At 44.6% G+C, this 22,993-nt stretch overlaps 1 protein-coding gene across 6 annotated transcripts in view; it reads right to left on the reverse strand.

Annotated features, from left to right (window-relative positions):
* ADAMTS9 (ADAM metallopeptidase with thrombospondin type 1 motif 9) overlaps window positions 1-22,993 on the reverse strand; it is a 134,956-nt gene that overhangs the window by 88,043 nt on the left and 23,920 nt on the right. For 3 of the 6 annotated variants that reach the window (XM_078853544.1, XM_078853541.1, XM_078853545.1), the window contains exons 4-12: window positions 22,486-22,772; window positions 20,143-20,226; window positions 19,917-20,041; window positions 19,421-19,461; window positions 19,188-19,293; window positions 16,890-17,036; window positions 15,451-15,592; window positions 14,256-14,363; window positions 3,712-3,857 (exon numbers count right to left, since the gene is read on the reverse strand). In XM_078853544.1, the coding sequence (XP_078709670.1) occupies window positions 3,712-3,857; window positions 14,256-14,363; window positions 15,451-15,592; window positions 16,890-17,036; window positions 19,188-19,293; window positions 19,421-19,461; window positions 19,917-20,041; window positions 20,143-20,226; window positions 22,486-22,772 (1,186 nt within the window). The other 3 variants (XM_078853542.1, XM_078853543.1, XM_078853546.1) reach the window with 3 other exon arrangements.

Consider the following 22,993-nt stretch of genomic DNA (forward strand, 5'->3'; position numbering starts at 1 on the left):
TAGAGATTCAAAGATCCTTCCATTTCAGTACGTGGCCTAACAAATCACACTAGGAGACAGACCTGGGTTCTCCTCTGTGCTCCCACACTGACTTGTTTTGACTATATAATACACCCTATGTAAATGCTAAGCTTTATTATTTTTCACACTTACCTCTCAAGGCATCAGCGTGATTACGTTCTGCTTCAGGAGAGCTGGACACAACCCCACTGTCCCGAGTTATTATACGAAGTGCACTTATGCATGTGCAACACCTTTGTGGGCACAAGTGACATAATTTACATGTGCAACACGTGACGGGGCATACACAAAAGGGGTTCTGAGCGTGCAAACTCTATGATATGCATCAAAGGTCATTGCATTTGCAAACAGGCACACAGAGGCAATATACAGAAACACCCACAATGTTTTCCACTAACGGGACTGATCTTCTTAGCATTGCATGTTTCAAGCTAAAATGTTGCCAGCATGCCATCTTCCTGACCAAATATTTCACGATAGGGCTAGACTTCCATTTTACATGCATCAAAACCTGACCCACGAGGGCCGGGTCTTCCCAATGGGTATGAACCCGGTCTCCACCTGCATGCAGTTCAATGCACAAAACTCTGTGCACCCAATCACTTGTGCAGGCAAATGATGGGCTTTGTGCGGGTGTGTGGAGTGGAGCTTTTGTACTCAAGTGAGACTACACAGAAATTTGGAAAGAGATGGCATGCACGCCAACAGAGGCCACCTTTTGAAAACCCGATCTGACCACCCCTTTCCCAAAAAAAAGACTGAACACATTTCAACGGGGAAAGCTCAGAAGCGTTTTAATCTGTAGCTCTATTACGAGCTAACCGTATTGCCAGCAGCTCAGCAGTTAAGCGGCTCGGCACATTTATTTGTAGATATGCTTACATGTCAAACTCAGCCAGCTTTCAACACACGTAGCTACTCCCGTGACATACCAGAAATGCAGATCTGGCTAAAACCACAGACAGGGATGATGCTGAGATCCAAACAGCCTTTCCTGCAAATGGGGCCCCCTGTGCTGATGTCCTAAGAGCTATGCTTCCTTCTGCTGTTACTGCAACCGTGCCTTTCTTTGACACACTGTGCCATCAATACAGATACCGTCTGTGATATGCTGCAGCAGTTGGCTTTAGCGTTACCATCCAGCTTGGATTGCCCAGGTGAAGGGGCTGGTCTGGGCAGCTAATACATTCCTATGAGTGCATGTCAAAGCACAGTCTGCTTGCCTGTCGTAGGCTTACAGCTTCCTACTGTTCTACAAAGTGCTCGACCATGTAGGTGTCAGAACATATTATAGACAGAGGCAGGAGCAGGACTCCAACTAAGAGTTACTGGGCTTTTTCCATTTTAAATGTTGGATTTGAGAGGCTCTTCACACAGTCAGTATAACAGACCATTTCATTGGCATTCAAGGCGCCAACCTGCATGCTCATATAAAAAAAACAATCTGTTTACAAATGTGAAGTCTTTTTTTAATATACAAGGGCAAATAAAAAGTCATTTGGATCCGACTTCAGAAACTTGGGTTGTCTGTTATTGTTTTTATAGGGTGTCAGAACACAGTCAAAACAGTTAGGAATAAAACTGCTTTTCAGCTAGACTAGTGCCAGTCGATATTTTAGAAAAGAACATTTTGAAAAGGGGGGAAGAATGTGAGTTTTAAAATGAGGGTGAGAGGCTATGCAGAGGTTTTCTTTCTTTCTTTCTTTCTCTTTCTTTCTTTCTAACCTTATTCACTTGTCTCACTCACTTGCACATCACAAAAATCTCATGAGGAGAACGTAGGTCCTTGCAGCCCACATCCATCATGATATCAAATTTAAATGGCAAAACAAAGTCACCGTAAAACCTCCGTGGGCCAGCCTAAGACAAAAAAAAAACAAAAAAAAACCTCTGTGGAGACTTCATGGTGGGTTCAAGGGGAGGACAATGGGAGTTACAATGCTCTCGAAAGAAATCCAGGAAAATAAGCACAACTGCCTGCACTATGGGTGGTGTTTTTAAAAGTGCATTAGATTGTTAAGCACCCAGCTCCCACTGGTTTTCAATGGGCGCTGTCGCCTAATTCAGTGGTTCTCAAAGCCAGTCCGCCGCTTGTTCAGGGAAAGCCCCTGGCACGCCGGATGGGTTTGTTTACCTGCCGTGTTCAGAGGTTCAGCCGATCGCGGCTCCCACTGACCACAGTTCGCCACTCCAGACCAATGGGGGCTGCAGGAAGGGCAGCCAGCATGTCCCTTGGCCTGCGCCACTTCCCACAGCCCCCATTGGCCTGGAGCGCCGAACCGCGGCCAGAGGGAGCTGCGATCAGCCGAACCTGCGGACGCAGCAGGTAAACAAACCTGTCCGGCGTGCCAGGGGCTTTCCCTTAACAAGTGGCAGACTGGCTTTGAGAACCACTGGCCTAACTCACTTTGGTACTTTTGAAAATGCCAGCCTACAACTATGTTTGCAAATACACACAATTTAACTTCTGAATTGCAGAAGGAGGTAGTGTTGAAGAGGCTAGGCTTTGAGGTCCAGGAGACTTCTTACCAGAGAAACTATCCATCCAGCTTCCTAGTGCTCCATCCCACCAGGAATGTCGTTCATCAGAAAGGTCTGAGTGTTTGACTGGATGGCTGCTTTGAGCATCCTTTGCACACATGGAATTATATTTTACCTGTGAAGAGCCACCCAGTTTCTGCATTGCTCAGTTGTTGCAAAACTGGCGGAGGCCGTCAGGAGTGAGGACGCTCTGATGTTTGTGTTTCTGGCGTTGTGCTCAGCATTATTTTAACGAGCTTGTCGACGTCCAATTCCCTTGCCCTCAGCCTTTCCTTTACTGTGACATTTGCTCACGCAAACGGAGCAATCTCCAGGTATCATTCTAATGCCAGTGTCCCTGGTCTAAACCTCCCTTCCTCAATTAACACTCATCTACCACAGACTTCAAAGAGCTGATGCAAAACCTGACACGGACCCACTGCTAATGCCAATTTCCTTGGCAATAACCTTTCTGACACTACCGGCAAGAAAGTAGAACGATTTCTGCCTTGAAGTGCTCACTCGACTCTTACTTTGCCTTTTCAAATTCCTGTTTTCAGCCAACTCAGCAGAAAACACTCTCCTGCCCACCCCAAATCAGAGCCCCAGATGATCCCTTCCTCTCCTCATCACTCACAATGACTGAGTGCAGGCAGTAAGGCAGAAATCAGCCTAGTCACTGCGTTAAACGGATTGTTTTCAAACCAGCTGCTAACATTCTACAGGTCAGGTATTGATCCTATTGAAGTCAATGGCAAAATTCCCTGTGATTTCAAAGGGCATATGAATTTGCTTGACACGTTTATGATAAACATCTTTAAATGCTTTTTTTAAAAAAAACAAAAAAAACAAGCAGGGTCCAGATTTCCACAGAGCTTGTCTAATCTGTGCCAGCTCACATGTAAAAGCATAAAAGGGCTTAATGAAGTGTTTGTGGAAGGAACTTGATTCATACAGTAGCGCTAGGTGGACATTTGGTTGGTATCTTAAAACTCTGAGTCATCTGGAGCAGAGTCAGGCCAATGCTTTCGAGCAGCCCACCACCTCTCTTAAAATATTTAGATCTGGGTGGCCCAGTCAATATTTTGGTCAGTTTGGGCCCCCAATCCAGCGTCAGTGTCACCGCTCGAGCGGTCAAACCAGTAGGTTTTTCAGTGCTATTGTACTCACTCAGGCCTGTTGCATTCTCGAACTGCAGTTTTTATGCCACCTCCGCAGGTTCTTGAACAGCTTCCAAAGGGACTCCACGATCCCCACGCTCCATCTGTTACCGGTGCCTCTCGCTCCTTGGGGACACATACACCATACTTGCAGTGCTGTACGCAAGAGAGAGCATCACAGAACGACTCTTTTCCATTACAGAATATTGACATTTTAGAAGTTAGCAATCCAATTTCCCCCTCAGTCTTCAGCCCATGTTCATTTGCCTGCCTTTTCTCAACAGCTACATTCACAAGAAGAGGAACATTTTGCAAAAGAAGCCTTCACTTACTGTTCATCACACCGGCTCAAAAACTTGGGAAAACATTTTTAAATGCTAGAGTGCTTAAAATCCCCGGTGTCTGAACCTGCCCTCATTGAAATCAAGGATGAAACTCACACGTCCCAACTCAGGAAACCACTACATGCTTAGCTGTAACCTTAGGACACATGCTTACGGGCTTTTCTGACTTCAGTAACAATAAGAGCAGGTCACATGGCATTATACTGCTCTGCATGAGATTAAGGTGAAGCAGCAGGTTCAAAACTTTTGCATCCTTAAAAGGTGAAGACCAGACAGATTGCAGAGGCCAGAAGAGTGATTTATAGAGAAACAGATAACAGCTACCCCAGCCGCAAAATACCCCCTGTTTACTGATCCTGAACTGTAAAGCAACACTAGGAGTGACGGCTTTTGAAAAAAAGCTACTTAGCCTGTAGCCAGAAAATCAGATAAGAGCCACAATGGGTCAGTAAAAAGAGACAGAAGAGCAGGAATATAAAGAAAGAAAAGTTCCCTGAACTCTAGAAACTGCCAGAATAAAGGGAAGGGAAAACATAAGAAAAGTAGGCCAATAAAAATGGTAAATAAAAACAAGTGGGGTTTCTCCACCCCCAGAACACTTTTTCCACATCACTTTACTTCCCCAGGCCTGATCTCCATGTAAAAGTTTTGTTGGCATAGCTACATCGGGTCCGAGTGTGAAAAACAAAATTACTCCCCCCAGCCCTTGCAGCTGTGCCAGCAAAAGCCCTAGAGCAGGTGCAGTTACACTGGCAAAAAAAAGTCTTTTGTGGGAGCGCATCTTTTGCCGCTCTAAGCCATGCCTCCATTAGGAGGGCTGGCTGGTAGAGCTATAGAGGCATGGCAAACCCTCTCTAGTGTGGACAAGGCCTGAGAATCAAATCCCCTGAATTCTATGGTGAAACTTCCAGGGGGCCAGGATTTCACCCCTCGTGAATTTTGTGTTCCCATAGCCCCTAGAAGCCCTGCTCGGGGACCAGGACCCTTTTGTACTTTTTAACATGGAGGGTAATTAACCACTGACATAACTCGCCCAGGGAAGTGATCAGTTCCTCTCACAATTGGTGCTGTTCATTGGAGACTGGATGTCTTTCCAAAAGACACGCTCTGTCTAATCCCACCACAAGTTATTGGGCTCAATAAATGCTCCTGCACAGAAACTACTGGATCAAATTCTACAGCCCGTGCTATGCGGGGCGGGGGGAGAGACACAGTGACCCTAATGATCCCTTCTGGACTTAAAATCTATAAACCTGGCTATTTGCTATGTCCTATTTTCACATTAAAACCAATACTCCAGAGCCTAGAGTATGGGGGATGGGAAAGGAAGCCAAAGCTAAGGCTACCAGTTTGTTTGCAACACATCCTGTTGCCTTGGAGTACTGAAGGGGTTTTTGAAAAACGGATGCATATCACCTAGGTTCCAACACATAAGAAGAGTGGGATGACATAGGGCCCTGATCCTGAAAACACTTCTATGTGTGAGTAGCTTTATGCAACCAAGTAGTCCCAGACTTGTCTACACTATGGGGGGAGATCGATCTAAGATATGCAACTTCAGCTACGTGAACAATGCAGCTGAAGTTGACGTACTTAGATCTACTTACTGCGGGCGCCACACTACGTGATGCCGACTGGAGACGCTCCCTTGCACATCTTGTTCAGGTGGAGTCTACGAGTCAACGGGAGAGCGATCGGCGGTCGATTTAGCAGGTCTTCAATAGACCCACTAAATTGACCGCCGATGCATCGATCGCCGCGTGTCAAACCCCTGGTAAGTGTAGACAAGCCCCCAGTTACTTGTGTAAAACAATTCACATTCATAAGTGTTTGAAGGATTGCAAGCTAATAGCCTGATCAATGCATTTCTTAATCGGGAGTGCTTAAAGTATTTGAAAAGATGAAGTGAGCTGTAGCTCACGAAAGCTTATGCTCAAATAAATTGGTTAGTCTCTAAGGTGCCACAAGTCCTCCTGTTCTTTTTGAGAATACAGACTAACACGGCTGCTACTCTGAAACCTGTAAAGTATTTGAATGTTTAAAAAAAAAATTCCACTTTATTGGCAGTAGTGTTAAATGTGATTCTGGTTCAGCAGTCAGTCCCTATTCATGGGAAATCAATGGGATTCCTGCAGGTGCTTACTTGCTTTGGGGCTAAAAATAAATCAAACACCCTCCATCAACTTCGTTCGAGATCCATGGATTTTTCAGCGCCACTGCAACGCGTACGGCTATTCCTCCAACATCGCGACAGCTTCTTGAAACTCAAGGATTTTGCACAAAATTCTTCTCAGAAAGTGACAGTCCCTGTTTCTGGGCATTTATAAAGGGATCAGCAAGAGGTTTCATCCTAACAAGATGGCTCCTGTTTTCCATGAATGCTTGTGTGTAAAGCACTCTGCATAAATCAGACAGCAAGGAATGGTGGGTGGCACCTTCAAAATCACTACGATGCAATTTTTGTTGCCCTTTAAAAATAGCTGATTAGTTTTATATCACATTTCAGGCACAATCTGAGCCCTTTACTGAAGCAAAAACCTATTGAAATCACTGTTGTTTGTTCGCTGTCAGTGCAGTGCTTAGCACAATCCATGACTAGGGCTGTGAGGTAATAATTATGCAGGAATAAAGACTGTAGCTGTATAACAAAAATGATCATACCTGGATTGAGCGTTTAATGACAGAAAAACGAATAGTTTACAAAAATATTTTGCAAACAGTAACTCATGATTCTTCATAAACAGCCCCATGAGGTAGCGAAAGCAATGTGACCACTCCCTTTTCTCAGACTGTTGTGACCGTTTAATCCAACCTCCTGGCTAACGCTGGCCAGCAAATTCACCTAGAACATCCCACCTCAATCCAGTTAGCTTGTGGATGAGGAAAGCGAGGCACAGAAAGCTCTTTGCACAAGCCCACAGAACTGGTTACAGAGCCCAGAAATTCTCACCTCCCTGTTCTGTGCTCTGGCCATCTGCAAAATCCAATGTTAAACCTAAAGAAAATGTAGGGCCCAGTTCAACTCCCATTAAAAATCAGTGGTGGTTGGATTGGGCCTTTAAACCGGGGAGTCGTAAGCCTATCATAAAACAGACCTTGCAGTGAAAATGCTGCCACGCCCGTAACTAAAGTAGCACTGCTCAAATATTTAGACAAATCACAAACCATTCATCAAATGAATGCTGTGTCAACAAACATTGCTAGATTGCTGCTGAGGCTGGACTGGCACGAAAAGAAACCGAAATGGAATGGTCTCCATGGTAATGGGAGTCAGAATTTGTTGATGTACCCCGGTTTCTCTAGCACACTGGCCTCTGTTCGTTTCATATTTAATTTGTGACTGATCACTACGGCCACAGAGAACCCGTGGGGAGTTTCAACAATTTCTGCAGAATTATCCAGTCAAAACTCCATGGTAAAGCTCTGTGCAATCTCGAGAAAAAAATCTGAAAAGAGGTTTCCCCTCTCTCTGCCCCGGCTAGTTTTTACTCATCCTGAACGACACCGTGTCAGAACCAAAAAAAAAAAAAAACAAAAAAAACCACCCCAATGGGGAAGTATCATTGAATTAGAGAGAGCAAACTTCATCCTCTCAACTCCTCCATCCCCCCTGCAATCAGTTTCCCTCCTCTGATGGAACAGGAATGCCAGCAGGAGTTCTCTCTGCTACAGAATATCAGAGGCAAGCATACTTAGGCTCCTACACCTTGAGTTTAAATAGGAGAGATTCATGCTTTTAAAGCAGGAGAGTTCCTGGGTTCAAATCCTGCTGATCGCGCTGCGCCAGGTTACACTGGCCAGGAAAACAAACTATTAAGGTCTCGTTCCAATGGCCAGCAGGTGTCTGCAGGCTCAGGGTCCCCACTGTACCGCCCAGGCATGTCAATCTACTTCCGTCCATGGGAGGACAATAAATAGGAATCGGATGAATCACAGTATGATCTTCTCTCTCACCTGCACATACACATCTCGCAGCATGCGCTGCAAAAGCGCATGACCAAATCTTTCTCCGTTAGCAAGAACATTGCACACACACACTGGCTTGCTGTGCGGGATAAGGAGTGGAACTGGAGAAATATGCATCCGATGAAGTGAGCTGTAGCTCACGAAAGCTCATGCTCAAATAAATTGGTTAGTCTCTAAGGTGCCACAAGTCCTCCTTTTCTTTTTGGAGAAATATAGTCAAGTTTCAGGAGGGAGCTAGTTTAGTATGGCACCAGGGGCTCAGAAACACAAGTCAGGGCCAGCTGCTACCATACTAGGCTTATATAAACACTGGCCCCTCAGCACATTTAACAGAGATCTCTTCCCTGCAGCTCTGCCTGCCTGCCACTTGCTAATGAAGCAAGTTGGTCCTAGGTGTGTTTGGCTAGCTGCTTACTATTTAGGATGGGGTCTATTTGCTGGATTCATTTGAAGGCGAGCTTGTCCTCTAGTCTACAGCATGCCCTGGGTTTGCCTTCCTGTGCAGGCTTGGTTACCAAGGGCCATATTGTTTAATAAGAGCCTGCCGCAGTACAGCCTGTTTTATTAAAAAGTCCTACGACGTCTGTTTCTCCATTGTCGGCCCAACCCTGCCGTCTGATTCATACATCGCCGCCACTGAAGTTTCCAGGGTCTAAGCACTGCGGGATGGGGTCCTATCTTGGGTTGTTTTCAGAGGCACAAAGGGTCAGCAGCTGTTATCAAAGTAAAGAGACATGTGGCATCAAGATGGCAGCACTGTCCCAGAGGAGAGACTTCCTGCAGAAATGTTGACTTCGGCCGTGAAATATCCTGCCACACACAGGCTTGGCACCAATGACCCAGTGAAGCAGACTGAATAACTTATGAATGTAGGCAACTAACAGAGCTTGACATGACTTACAAGCTTCCCATCTGATGGCTAAGGACACAGAACTCTGCCAGGAAATTACACTATTGATTATGTTCAGAATTTCAGGATTTGTGGTCATAAATAGCACATCATTAAGGAAAGAAAGAGAAGGATGTTCCACTTTAATAAACAGCAAGATTAAATTAAGGAAATAGAGTTGTGTTTCTTGGAAACATACTGTGAATATTCAAGTTGTGTAACTTTCATGTCTTTTTTTGTTTGTTTTACATCGATCTTTAAATATTATTTTTGTGTTTTGGAAACACATGAATTAAAACAGAAGAACATACAGTGTCTGCCAGAGCTTTCTTTCCTAGGGGCCTATTTCCATGCCTTATGGAATGAGTGGAAGTGCTGTTGTTAATCCACTAATTAATGTCTAGACCAACTTTGAAATAATTTACGCAGACATAATTTCACAAAGGGAGGTCGTGATGGTGGAGGGAGGCATTATAACAGAGTCCTCTTTCCTTTGTCTCTCCAAGAGACTCCTAGATAATTCACCCAATCTATGCATCAGGTGACTTGCTACTGACTAGATAGGCAGGGGCCAGACAAGTGTTCCAAGACTTCACGCATGCATAGCCTATATGACTACCTACTGTCCTAAATAAGAAACCAAAAATCATGATTATGCCTCTTCTGGTTGCAAAAAAAAGCAACCACAGCTGTAATTCTATGCTTTTTGCAATTTTTGAAATAGACTCTAAAACCGCAAGAGATATGGATCTAAGTTTATAAGCCTCTTTTTTTGCATTGGGAACACAATCGCTTATTTTAAAAATCGGTGAAGCAGCAATGCTGTGAAACAAAAGTAAATGATCATCACAAGTATTCACCTAGCAAAGGCCAAAAACTGAAGTTGGATTATTACTTGATTTAATTTGGTGTCAACTTCAGTGCTCTCATATTCAAAATATGTATAAGTTAATACTCCTCTGTTACATACAGAGCTTTGATTTAGGAATAAGATTTAAGGTGGGGGATGAGATATCCGAGTTGTTTTATCTCTGTTTGGACAGGCAAGCTCTTTGGTTTCCAAAGATATTTCCCTTAAAAAAATGGCACTTTATTTTCTCTGCCAACCCATATATAACAGACTTTAAACAAGGCGACTTGAGGCCAAGCATTACTGAACATACAAGGCTGCTGGCCACATCATAGCTTAGTACAAAAATAGCTACTCATTCCAAAGAAATTAACTCCAGATTTTGTACATCAGTGTTTTGCAAGATGCAGCAAAATACAAGGGAGGATTTTTATGCTGATCCAAACTTTGGAAGGGTAAATCGGACCAAAATTCAGAGATGCTCCCTCCTCCCCCTTTTCTATAAGGCCCTTTGGCCCAGATCCACAAAGTGACTAAGGCATTGTGATGCTCAGAGTTATGACACCTAATTTTTAGGTGGTTAGAAAAATCACAGGAACAACAATGCGACCCACATAGCCAGACTCCCTATTCTATGAATGGGGAGAGATAGGTGCCTTAGAGTGTGATCTGCAAAAAGCCAGCATGCTAGGTAAGGACCCACCAATGGGAGATGCTGAGGAGAGGGGTGTATTCCAAACTCCACTGCCTTATGGGGATAGGCCCCTAAGTCTGGTCTGAGCCTATCAATGATAGCGATCCACAGCCAGGAACCCCTCTCCTGGACACTTAGCCGCCAGTGTCGTTCCTTGCAAGAATGAGTTAGGTGCCTCGCTGTATACAAAGCAGCGGTGGTAATGCCCACTGGTTAGAGCACTCACCTAGGATGCGGAAAACCAGGTTCAATTCCCCCCTCAGGCAGAGGAGGAGAAAGGATTTGAATAGGGGTCTCCCAGGAGAGTGCTATGAGATAGTCAAATGGGGGGAGGGACTCCCTCAGTCTCTCCTGTTCAAGCTGTTCCACTGTGGCTAAATAGTGAAAGAGTCACTGGGAGGGAGGGAGAGGCAGACAGGCAGAATATGCCCAGTAGAGATTTCCTGGCTTCAGAACAGAGGGTCTCCCCCAATGCATGGCCAGACTTATGGACAATTGCCGTTAGACTTTTTTCAGACACCAGAGGCCTCGGCATCTGCCTCCATGAGGAAGAACGGGCATTTGCTGTGTACGGGAGTTGTGAATGCAGTGGTTTTATACCACTGTGGCAGAGTGGCTGTTTGGCCTGTCTTCGGGCCTGCAACATCACACCTGAAAGGCTGATTCCCACAATTTGCGCAGCTATTCAGTAGCTGGCTAGGGCGGAGGAAAACAAAAAAGAATTGTGATTGGAGGAACGGGGGATGGCATGGGCCGCGGGGGACACTGGCCTGACTTCATTTTCAGGCACATATTTTGGGCTGAGGAGGTTTGGATGGCCTCTTTTTGCATCTGTGATTCATTAGGAATGCGACTATAATTTCTGGATTTTGTTTTGAATTTTTTAATCCCAATACACAAAGAGACAGGATGATTCTAAAGCCACGGGGTTTGGGCACCCAGCTGGAAAGCAGTAAGCTGGACCCACAGTCCAGTCTCCAGTGTTTATATACAGTGCCACAACTTGATGAGAGAGCCCCACATCAGACTATCCCATAGCTCAGTGGTTAGAGCATGCTCCCGAGAGCTGGGAGACCCCTGTTCAAATCTTTTCTTCCCCTCTGCCTGAGGGGGGAATTGAACCCAGGTCTCTCACAACCCAGGTAAGTGCTCTAACCACTAGGCTAAAAAAATATCAGATGAAGCACTATCACCGTCATTACCACCTCGATTTTGAATAGGACCCAATCCAGTAGGTTAACTCTGAGCAGGGAGCCCTACAGGACTGGGCCTCACGGGTGAGCTAGGTAGTCCTCTGCCTACTGCATCCTGCTTTGTGGATTGCGCTGGGACTTGGGCGGAAAATAGGCATCCATCCAGGCACCTGGAGAGAAGCAGCCACGTGCATGACCAGAGGCAGAAACCTCAGGGCCCAGGGAAGTTCCACCCTGAAAACTTGGGTGCAAGTAAGTCGAGGCGCCTACAGGAGTGCACGGCAGCTGAGTGCGAGTTTTGTGGCTCACAGCGGGGCCTAAAAGTGGGATTTAGGCCCAGATCTACAAAGGTACTTAGATGCCTTTCTCCCTGCTCACCTTGTGTGTGACTGGGCTACTTCCAGATTCTGCATTATGGGACTTGTGATTTCTCATGATTTTTACCAGGACTGACCATGAAAATAGTTACTATTGGGATTAGTGCTCCCCCTCCCCCGCGACTTTGAGCAGTCCCACTGAAGTCCATGGGAGATATTAACTTTAATTTTCCTGTCATTAATTCTTACCCTGTCTCAGTGCAATACAGCTTCTTTATTTACTACAGTGCAATACAGACCCAGTAGCACATCTTATATGCACACAGAGTAGTAAGGCATTATCTATTAGGCTTGTATTGTGAGCAGTAATGAATGAAGTCGCTGAAATGCAACTCACTGGGGTAGGAGCTACACACGGTAGTTTTTTCAAGATCAGGCCCGGATGCCTGTTAAAGGGTGAAATTCACCCTGATGCAGTGGGCTACCACAAGGTCTACACACCACTGAAGTTCCACTTACATCATCGGAATCGGGTTCAAATTGATCACCATGACGCACAGGCCTTAGGTCGACTCTCTGAACAAGGGGGAACCCTCATGGAAAAGTGATTAAAATCGGTTAGAACGGTAGACTGAGCCCAGTCTCACACAGCTCCAAAGAGCAGTATAAAAATGGGAATATCAAGGATATTCCCATGACACCGTCCCCTGCATGGATGCATGAGAAGACGTACAATTTCTGTGCCTGTGCTCTTCCATCAGAAAGAAAAGTACAATGATACGTTATGCCCATTGCCTTGAATCATCCCTTAGCAAAACATGTTGACCAGAAAGGTTTCAGAAATGCAGAAAATTTAATAATCTATTTCTTTTATGAAAGTATATGGGTCAAATATGGCCTAAATACATTTGAATTAAAATGCATTTAAAAGAATGTATGTATCAGACCAGGAATCAGCAACCTTTGACACACGGCCCATCAGGGAAATCCGCTGGCGGGCAGGGACGATTTGTTTACCTGCAGCATCTGCAGGTTCGGCTGCTCGCAGCTTGCCATTCCAGGCCATTGTGGACTGCAGGAAGTGGTGGCCTGCACATCCCTCGGCCCACGCCACTTCCCGCAGCCCCCATTGGCCTCGAACCGCGGCCAGTGGGAGCTACAATGGCCGAACCTGTGAAAGCAGCAGGTAAACAAACCAGCCCGGCCCACCAGCGGATTTCCCTGATGGGCCGCATGCCAAAGGTTGCTGATCCCTGTATTAGACAGTATTAGAGACAGCAAGTCTTCCAAGGCAATGACAACTATAACTAGGGTGACCAGATAGCAACTGTGAAAAAACGGGACAGGGGGTGGGGGGTAATATAAGAAAAAGTCCCAAAACCGGAACTGTCCCTTTAAAAACGGGACATCTGGTCACCCTAACTATAACCATTAATTGTTACCCAGAGTGTTACAAACGTGAATTTTTAAGACGCAAGTCCTTGAAAACCATCAAGCATACAGCTGCTCGGGAAATGTTTTTTGTTCTTACAAAAAATTCTGATAAAAGCTAAAAAGTCTTGGTTGAAATTTTTCTTCAAAATGGTTGGGTTCTCCTGAAAAAACTAAAATCCCATAAACTACCCCCACCCTAGGTTTTGGCACATGAACACTGAAAAATGTAGACCACAAACTGAAACATTTTGTTGAAATCATACATTACCCACAGACATTTCCATTTCTGGTGAAAAAATTGTGAAAGAAAGTTTCAAATGAAACATTTTGACCAGCTTTGTATTCTACTCTGAAGTCGTCCAAGCAAGGAGCCAATTTTAAAACATACTAATTACCAACTGCACATATTAAACTTCCAGTGAATAGGACAGGAAAACGTCTCAGAGTTTGCTCAAGTAATTTCATAAAGTACAATTAGCTTTTCGAAAAGCAAAATGCATTTCATAAAACACAATAAAGGCAAACAGGAGATTTTAATCACATTATATAAGGAACAATTTAGAGGCGTTTGCAGATGACACATTACTACATTAATTCCAAGTTAGAGAGACACTATCGTTTTGTCATCATACACCACCAGCACTGACAAGGAACAGAAAACATTACCTCTTATATCACAAGCCAGCACGATTAAGCTCTGCCTCCATCAAAGCTATATAGAATTAGCCTGGGGTGAATTTCAGTTGTAAATTGCACTCCATACAACTGAACTTCAGGGGGGGAAAAGACTTTTAATTGATATATACACTATGAGCCTTTTAACACCATTTTTGTCTACAAGGGGATGAAACATCAGGTATTACAGACCTTTCCGGGTTCACACTCTGTCCCATCAGCCCAAGGTGTGTGTTGAGTACGACATCCTTTGTGAGCTCCATCAACGTTAATGCACCAGAGTCTTCGGCACTGCATCTGCTTCATTTATTTAAATGATCATAGTATTAAGTAATGCCCGGCTCAAGGGTGACGCACACGGTTGACCACATGACATTTCACACTAGAACTGCCATCATTTACACAATGAATGTGTGCAATATAAAACAGGGCTGGGAGGGGAAGTACTGAATAGCTCAGGGTGCCTTTCAGCGCAAAGATAAATCAGCCCTGAACCTGGATGAGTGGAGCCCACCTGAAATCAAGTTACCAGCAGAGCTGATTGGAAAATTTCTGTCAACAGGTGATTTTAACAAAACATGGGCTGCGCATGTGCGTATTGGAACCAAAATCATAACCACGATCATGAAAAATCCCCCCCGTCTCCTGCTACCAGTTCCAGTCAAACCTAAGTTAGTGGTGATCATAAGCTGTTCCCCTCTGATAGCATTTCAGTCGGCTGTGCGAAATGGAACACAAAAATAGCCACTGGAATTGGTGCTAACTGGTACCCGGGTGGGGAGTCTCAGCAAACAGCAGTGAACAATTTGCCTTTTAAAGGTAGAACAGGAGCGAGGCATGCTGCAGGGCAGAGTGAGGACTATTGTGATATGCTTCTGTTCGGTGGACAGAGGGCTTTTCTCTCCGGGGCAGTCATATGTTAAATAGCCCCTCTGTGGCTGGTCCACAGAGGACAGCTGTACTATAGCTCCCAGGTAATCATCTGGGGCCTGGATTTTCCAAAGGGACTAATTATTTTGGGGTGTCTCCATGGCTAGGTGCCCAACTTGATATACCTTGGAAGTGATGAGCACCCACCCTCTGAAAATCAAGCCTCTTTCAAGTGTCTCAAGTGGGACCCCTCCAGACTGAGGCTTTCAAAATCGCTAGTCACTCCTGAAGATCCTGGGTGCAGTCCTTCAGCGAAAGTGGTAGAGATTTGTGCTTCACAGGCCTTGGAGTCAAACCCTGCCGATGGCCTAGGATAATGGTTGTTATGGCAACACCTTTTGCCACTGACAAAAATTAACAACCTGGATACCAAAATATATTGTAAGGGGACTAACCCAGCAAAGCTTTATTCCTCTTGCATGTTGCAAGCAAAACAAAGAAGTGGAAGAGCACTTACCATGTATGGGCAGACTTGAGAGCCTGGTCCAAAAATTAACTCGCATTGTTTATTAACATCATAAATTACTCCTGGGAGTTGTTGAGGCAAAGTGTAAGTCCTTGATACAGGCTCGTCTAGTAAACACTCCCCATAACCAGTGCTTCAATAAAACAGAACAACAACAGGGTTAAATAGGGATTTGTCGGGCCAGAGCCCATTTCTTTTTAATGTATGTATCAATGCAGTATCTGTGTGCCACACAAAAGTTAACAAATTAGTCCCCAAAGACTCCTACACAGTAGCAAAATTTGACTGTCATCCATTTTACACACGGGGCTGCTCAGGGGCATACCCTGCTTACATGGTATGCGCCAGGTCCCTGTTTATAAACAGACCTGTGAAAAGAACCCAGATTGCCTTCCTCCCAGCCTGGGCCTTAACCCACATCATGCTTTCTCCCTTGTTATTGTGTTGTCATGTTTAACATACACTACTTCAGCTGCTGAGAAATACAGCACAATGCTTTGGGTACCAAGAGTGAGTGCAAACTGAGAGGCAATATTGAATAGTCCCGCTACACAAACAGTGTAAGAGCCCACTTGAGGGATATAAGCTCTCAGATCTGACTATACACAACATTGGGCCTTCACCTGCTCCCATCAAAAACAATGGGAGAAGAGGGCAGGCCTAGGACACGTTCATACAAAACTTTTCATTGTACTTCAGAAGAACTCTGCACTTTGGACTGATATCACGGGCACGGATCCTGGGCCACGGTAGGGCAACCTTGTGCCATTCCGACAGGTTGACGCTGCCTGAGTAAGCTATCAGAAAGCTCCTTTTGCATAGGGGGATCCTAAAGAGGTGTAGCAGCTGATATACTAACCCCGTCCCAGCTGCCCACATAGGGAGTATGGCCAGAGGAAAGGATGCATGGCCAAGCTCCCCTTTCCCCCTTCATCCTGGTCATTTTCTGATGCCAGAACGAGCAGTCAGTGTAAGCCAGAGCAACCTGACAGCCTCTCTAATTTATTCCAGGGTCCAGGTCAGCTCCAGGTCAGCTCCAAGGCCTGCAGAGGTGGATTTCATGGACTTTAGCAACTGCCTTCCTAGCTGTACCAAGTGCTCCTAAGACACAACTCAGTATCTGGGTCACAAAGCTTAGGAAACTCGCTGCTCAGGTGAGCGGAGATGATGAGTTCCTTAAAAGTGATTTCCATGGGGGCTAAGACTTAGCCTTCCCCATAGAGAAGCAATTCCTTGCCAGTTAATCATGAGACCGAACTGGCAGGGACTGAATCTCAGAAGTTGTATTTCTACACTATGTAAACGACACACACACACACACACACACCCCCCACTTCAACTCCTTTCCAAATGATGCACCCTTCGTTTTCAGTGTAACAAATGAGGGAGGCGGTCTGTATACCACCACCACCCCATATATAATGTCTTACTCTAGAAACTCAGTAATGTATTTCCTACTACATTTTGACCACATCCAGGGGTTGGTGTAGAAGTTGAGCGTTGGCGCCATGACATGTTGTTGATTTTTCCCTCCATCTTCTTTGCACTTATTATTGTCATCATGTGGCATGTTAAATCTGCAAAAAGCAAAACAAGTCTAATGAAGCGCACATTAAAGACCCAGTATCTCGTACTACAGCAGAAATAGGGTGTATAATAGCCAGAGTACACAAAACCTTTCAACATCAGAACTCTAAGTGGCAACGTGTGAACTCGAGGTGTTCTGAAGCCAGACACTTTGGGTAAATTTCAGATGCAGTTTTCTGTGTTGCTACCTGTAGCCGTGATCCTGCAGGCATTCTGGACCTCACAGGGATTGGGCCCAATGTTATGCCAGTGACAAATTTTCCCCAGCCAATCTAAACAGTCAAAGACTTTGGCTGGGAATTTGAGAGTCGATAAGAATTTGCCACCTAACTCTCTTCGTAACTCTCTCCTTTGTAAATCCCAGCTTTCCACAAGCTGTGGTGAAGTTATGAAATATGGCATCGTTTTGGACTTACAGAGTTTGAAACTGAGGCACTGTCTGTACTGGGAATGGCTATTGGCACCCAGTTACCAGCAGGGCTGCACCAGTGAACACCCCTAGTGCAGAGAGATCCAGCTAACACAAATTGCAATCTGCATCAGTGCAGAATACCCCAGTTCCAAGCACAGTAAACAGCACTGATGCAAATTGTGTTTTACAGCATTGTTGTGTGTCTACTCTAGGGGTCTGCAAGCCACGGATGGCTGAAGTCCCTAGTATAGTTTAGCCCTGAGAATTCAATAGCCTAGTAGCGGAAAGTTTCTAATGAAACTGAACTGTGGTTTTAGACATCTAGGGCCAAGTTTGCCACTGATGTCGTTGCCTACGTGGAGTCACACCAGGGATAAACTTATATTTTATCTGGTAGGTTTACAGAATGCCATCAAGAATCAATATCAGCATAAACCCATGTGAGATTTGCAGCACACACCGATTGAACAATGCTGCAAAAATGTAACAGAGACAAAACATCTTAAGCTGCTTTGCTATTTGAAGTGGAAGAGGGGAAATGACTTGATGTGATCCAAATGTGAAGGCTGACGAGTTTCTATTTCCATTAAGATTTCGTCCAGTGAGCCAACTCTTCCCCCTGCCTCCCACACAGAGGCACTCCGTTTCAGGACCACCTCCTTTGGATGAAGCTCGTGAAGTAAGCTGCTGCAAGTTAGGGGTGGGGAAGGCCAAACCTTGGGGATTTCCATCAGGATATCAAATTAAAAAAAATACAACTGCCCTTAAATATACACTGCCCAAATGAAAAACGCTTTAAGCCTGTTTATTAGAACTCACTAATCCCACCTCTGAAGCCTCTATTCTAAAACAGTGTGTTATTTTAATTGGTGATGTAGCCATCGGATAGATGACACAACCAGCACTTGCAAGACAAAGCACTTCTTTTTCGTCCTTACCTTCAACGATTAATTGGGGGCTCAGCAGGATGTGGGGGCATTGGGAATCCTAGCTTCATAGCTGGCCATGCTCATCCACATGAGCACTGCCTTGGTGGAAGCTGTCTCAGTCGAATGCCAAACACACTAAGCTAAATTCATGCTCTGGCGTAACTACTCCATTAACTTCAGTAAAGTTACCCACCAGGGTAGGGTCGACAGGCTGAGCAACACGCAGTGGCAGGAGCCCTGAGGCTAGGTGGCAGAAGGGGAGAGGTTTGCCCATGTTTACTCTTAGCTCTTCCACCACACACCATCGCAGCCTCGTGACGAGTGTGAGTGCGTGCAAGGTGAGCGGAGCTCGCACTAGGACATAAAATGGGCCAGCTCCATAGGCCATCGAGACCTTGGATCTGCTTGGAGACGCCCTGCTGCTGACTCCCACCCTCGGCATTTAGAGGTGAGCTAGGCCTGAGAGGCGATATGTGTTCATTTGATTTGGGCAGGGGGATGAGAAGGGCAGCATTCTTTTCTCCCCTACTCAATCGCCGCCCACAGCTGGGGGCTTTCTCGGACACACCATCCCACCCATTCTGTGCTCCCCCTGGGCTGGGCCTTCCCTTTGCCACTCCATGCCGCTACCACTGGGTGCTATGGAGCATCTTCAGCCGCCTTCCAGATGCTGCCAGCTGTTTCACCTCCTTGTCCTTGCATCTCCTACCTACTCATTTCTTAGGCTCAGCTATGCATCAATTCCACTTAGCATACATCTTTGGCTATTTAAATGTAAACTTATCTACATAAAAACATACACATGGCCAAGTTCATGCGCGATCGTAAAAGCAGTACTTAGTCCGTTATCTTCGCTAATTGAGCAGCTTCTGTACGGATCACAAACAGTGCCCAGTTCAGCCAGACCTAGAAAGGCAAGTGCAGAACAAAACGGTGTATTATAAAAAAAGAAACATTGCTCAGAGTTAAGCACATATTAACATTGTGACCTCAAAGGAGTAAAACAAAAAAAAAAAAAATAGATTAAGCTTACCTAATGTATCACATTTGTCGTGAGCTCTACAAATATCCTGTCTGAAAGCAGAACAGACTTGACGCTTTTAATTTTCATGTACACGCAAGTTACAGTACAAATGCAAAAATAAAAAAAAAAAATTCAAAAGCAATTCTTGGTTCTCCAGCTGACATTCTCAAGCTGGTTTTGTCACACAAGCTGTCAGTGAACTGAACAAAGAGGTCTGATTCAATTGCCTATTTAAGTCAAATAGAGTTTAACCAATTTCCTTCAATGGCATTAAGATCAGGTCCTGGATACTACAACAATTCTAAGTTGCATTTAACAGAGGGATAAGTATTTACCATACGGCTTTCCATTGCTACACTAGTTCCACAGTTGCAATCCAAACACTTATTGCCATTACTGCGCTTCCCCAAATCAATTATTTCTGACGATCACATGCATTATAAATTAATCACTTCCAACTGTGATACTCAAATGGCTACATTATTAATGAGAAAACTGAATATACCTGGTAACAAGTACAGCGGTATCATGTTTGGGTAGATTGTTTTCTTCAGGGTGGTTCTGGGAATGCTGCCATTGGCAAAAGTTTTTTAATGTTGTCTGGGCATTATAAGATATTGAAGGACCATCCTAGCCATAAAAAATATATATACAAAAATGTGTATTTTAGTTATTTATCTCAGTGCTCACTCCCTGTGGCAAATGCAAAGAGGAAAAAATACTTTCATTACCTGTTCATTATGTATCACGACTAATTTCACAATAACAATATTAATTAAATTTCCAATACTTGGGTCTTTATAGATAGAGGCTACCTGCATCAAAGAGAAATGTTCAGAGTTAATGCTGGCTTCAAACAAAGAATTAAAGCAACACAAATTTGTCTTCTGTTCTCTGACCGAGGGGAGCGTGGCAGCTCTTCACTCTCTCACTAGGTTTTGTTGTAGAATTTTATCTAATGATCTGATCATGATCATCATCTCAGTGCAAAGCCTTGAGAGATTTAGCAACACCTTGAGCATTGTTTTAAAATGAAAAGGAAAACCTTGTGTGCCAGAATCCCAAAACTTTCTTCTGGACCCAATCTTCAGTTCTGCACACATATATCATCACCGAATTACAGGGCCACATTCTGTCCTCAGATACACATCTGCAACTATTGCTAGCTAAGATTTTCAAAAGCGACTAGTGATTTCAAATGCTTCAATTTCTGGGATGCCCAACTCAAGATGACTTAAACGTTAAGTGCCTGCCCTCTGAAAATCCAGCCCTTCTAAATAAGTCTCACATTGGACACCCAAAATCACTAGTCACACTTGATGATCTTGGCCATTCTCTTCCTGTAAATAATACTTTATGAAGTTTGTACATTTTGGGGGGAGACCGGGAGGGTGTGCAGAAATTTTCACCAGACAACCTTTGTACATTTTTTGCTAAGCCTTACACTTAAGTGTGTTTTTATCTATATTATATTCTACTTTTCCATGGATAACATTGGAGGGGGGGGGGGTTGATGGGAGGTAATGAGAATAGAATTTGACCCACAGAAATCAGAGATGGAAAAATCCAAATGGATCTAGTGGCTGCTGAGGGCTGGTCCAGGAATGTTTCCCATCGGATATTTACTTTCAAATAAATGGGAGTCTGTATCCAAAATAACTGCAGCTTTTGGCATAGTCATCTAGAGACTCATATCACCCTTCTCAAGGGACCTTTCTAACAACATTCTATTTTCTATATCGCTGTCTGTAAGTCTTTGGGGGAACTTAAATTGATGATTTTTTTTTTTTGAAAGCTCATCTCTGGAAAGCACAGCATAAATTACCCAAGGGAATATCAAATGCATTTCCATGCTGTTCAATGTCCCATGCACCAAAGAAGAGAGTCACTGAACATTAAGCAGCAAGAGGAAACCTGTTGCTATGTTGAAAAAAAGCCTTTGTTCTGAGAAACAAGGGCACTAAGTAAACACTGACCCTAAACATGCTCTTACTATCAATCTCCTCTACTGACAGATAGCGGTAGTGTCTTTTGAGCCCCAGGATCTGGACTCTGAGTTCAGAGCATGCATCTGATTTAGGGAACGTGGAGTTCTGTAATCCGGAATCTGCTACCCATAGCATCAGCTCACATGGCTCTCTGCTTCAGTGCTGAGGGTAGAGATTGGCGCTTGGCAGGAACAGAAAGCTCATAGCTGATCAGTGAGCTCAGCACAAAGATCCAGTGGCATTTGGAACCATTGAGCCTGTGTAACCCACACACCTTCTGGGTGTGGTGTTCTGCCCCATCTAGTGGCACTGAGATCACTTAGAGAGAGAGATTAATGAGTCTGCTCTGCAGCCTTAGCTAACAGCCAGTTGGCTTTTAGCTTACGTGAGAGAGGCTCACGCACTAAACTCCAGGTCCCAGGTTCGATCCCGCCCACCGATGACCGGGGTCTGTCAGCATTACACTTGCCCTTGAAGGGGGTGAGAAAGCTAAGGAAGATGCCAGCAAAACCACCCTACCGCTGCACACAAGGCAAGACTTGCCACTGGGACTCCGACCACCATAATGGAAAGTCAACTGATACTATTACTCTTCACGAGCTTTAAGTAGCAAAGAAAATTGGGTAACAACTCAACCTCTAAATCTCAGCATGTAGAAAGGGGGAGGGGATCCACACTCCTCACTGCGTATGCTGGGAAGCCACATGCGGCAAGATTCCCATTCAGCTTGTACGTCACACGGGCCTGAGTGGGAAGGAGACTAGATCCCAAGGACAGTAGCATTAGCCTGTGGTAACCCCACGGCTGGAGACTTGGGGAACTGAAGGAGTGATCCCCAGGAATAGTTAATTTATATGGTGGAGCCAGGGATGGAAGAACCCCTCCAACGGGACAGGAAGAGTCTCTTGTGGGTTCCGACATTTTCGAGACAAGACTGAAGTTTTGTCCATCTGAGCCACATTCCATCTTTACCTAATCCTGACTTTAGTACAGTACTTGATGTACACAAGCTATGTGTATCGCACCATCTTGGGATGGGGCGAGTAAAATCCAAGGGGGAAAGTCTTCCTCTATTTTGATACTTACTATTGACATTAATGTTAAGATATAGTGTTGCAGATTAACTCCATGGTAGGCAACCATTCTACTGTCTGCCACCACCATGACTTCCACAAATCGAGGGTAGGAGAGGAATCGCTTTGCTCTTCGGTGTGTCTTGTCATCACTTGTGTTCTCAGTCTTGTTGTTATATGTAGAAAGTTGATTTCCTGCTATGCTATGTTTTAATACTGCCACGTCCGATAACAGACTACTTTCTTGCCATTGTCTTCTCCTGTTTTTCCTCTTGCTCTTTTTGTGACTATTTTCATGCCCTGTGGTTTAAAAAAAGATGGATTCCTGATTGAATAAATTCAAAACCACATGTTTTTCATGTTAGGAACACACTTCAGTTCATACAACAGCTAGTAGCCTGTCTCCTACACTCATTCAGATTTGTTCTAAGTAGCTATGCAAAACAAGGATTGCACGGGAAAGCCACAGTTTAGCAAAGCACTTAAACATGTTCTTAACTTTAAAGACATGAGTAGTCCCA

Source organism: Lepidochelys kempii, chromosome 7 (assembly GCF_965140285.1).
Source record: "Lepidochelys kempii isolate rLepKem1 chromosome 7, rLepKem1.hap1, whole genome shotgun sequence".
NCBI lineage: Eukaryota > Metazoa > Chordata > Testudines > Cheloniidae > Lepidochelys > Lepidochelys kempii.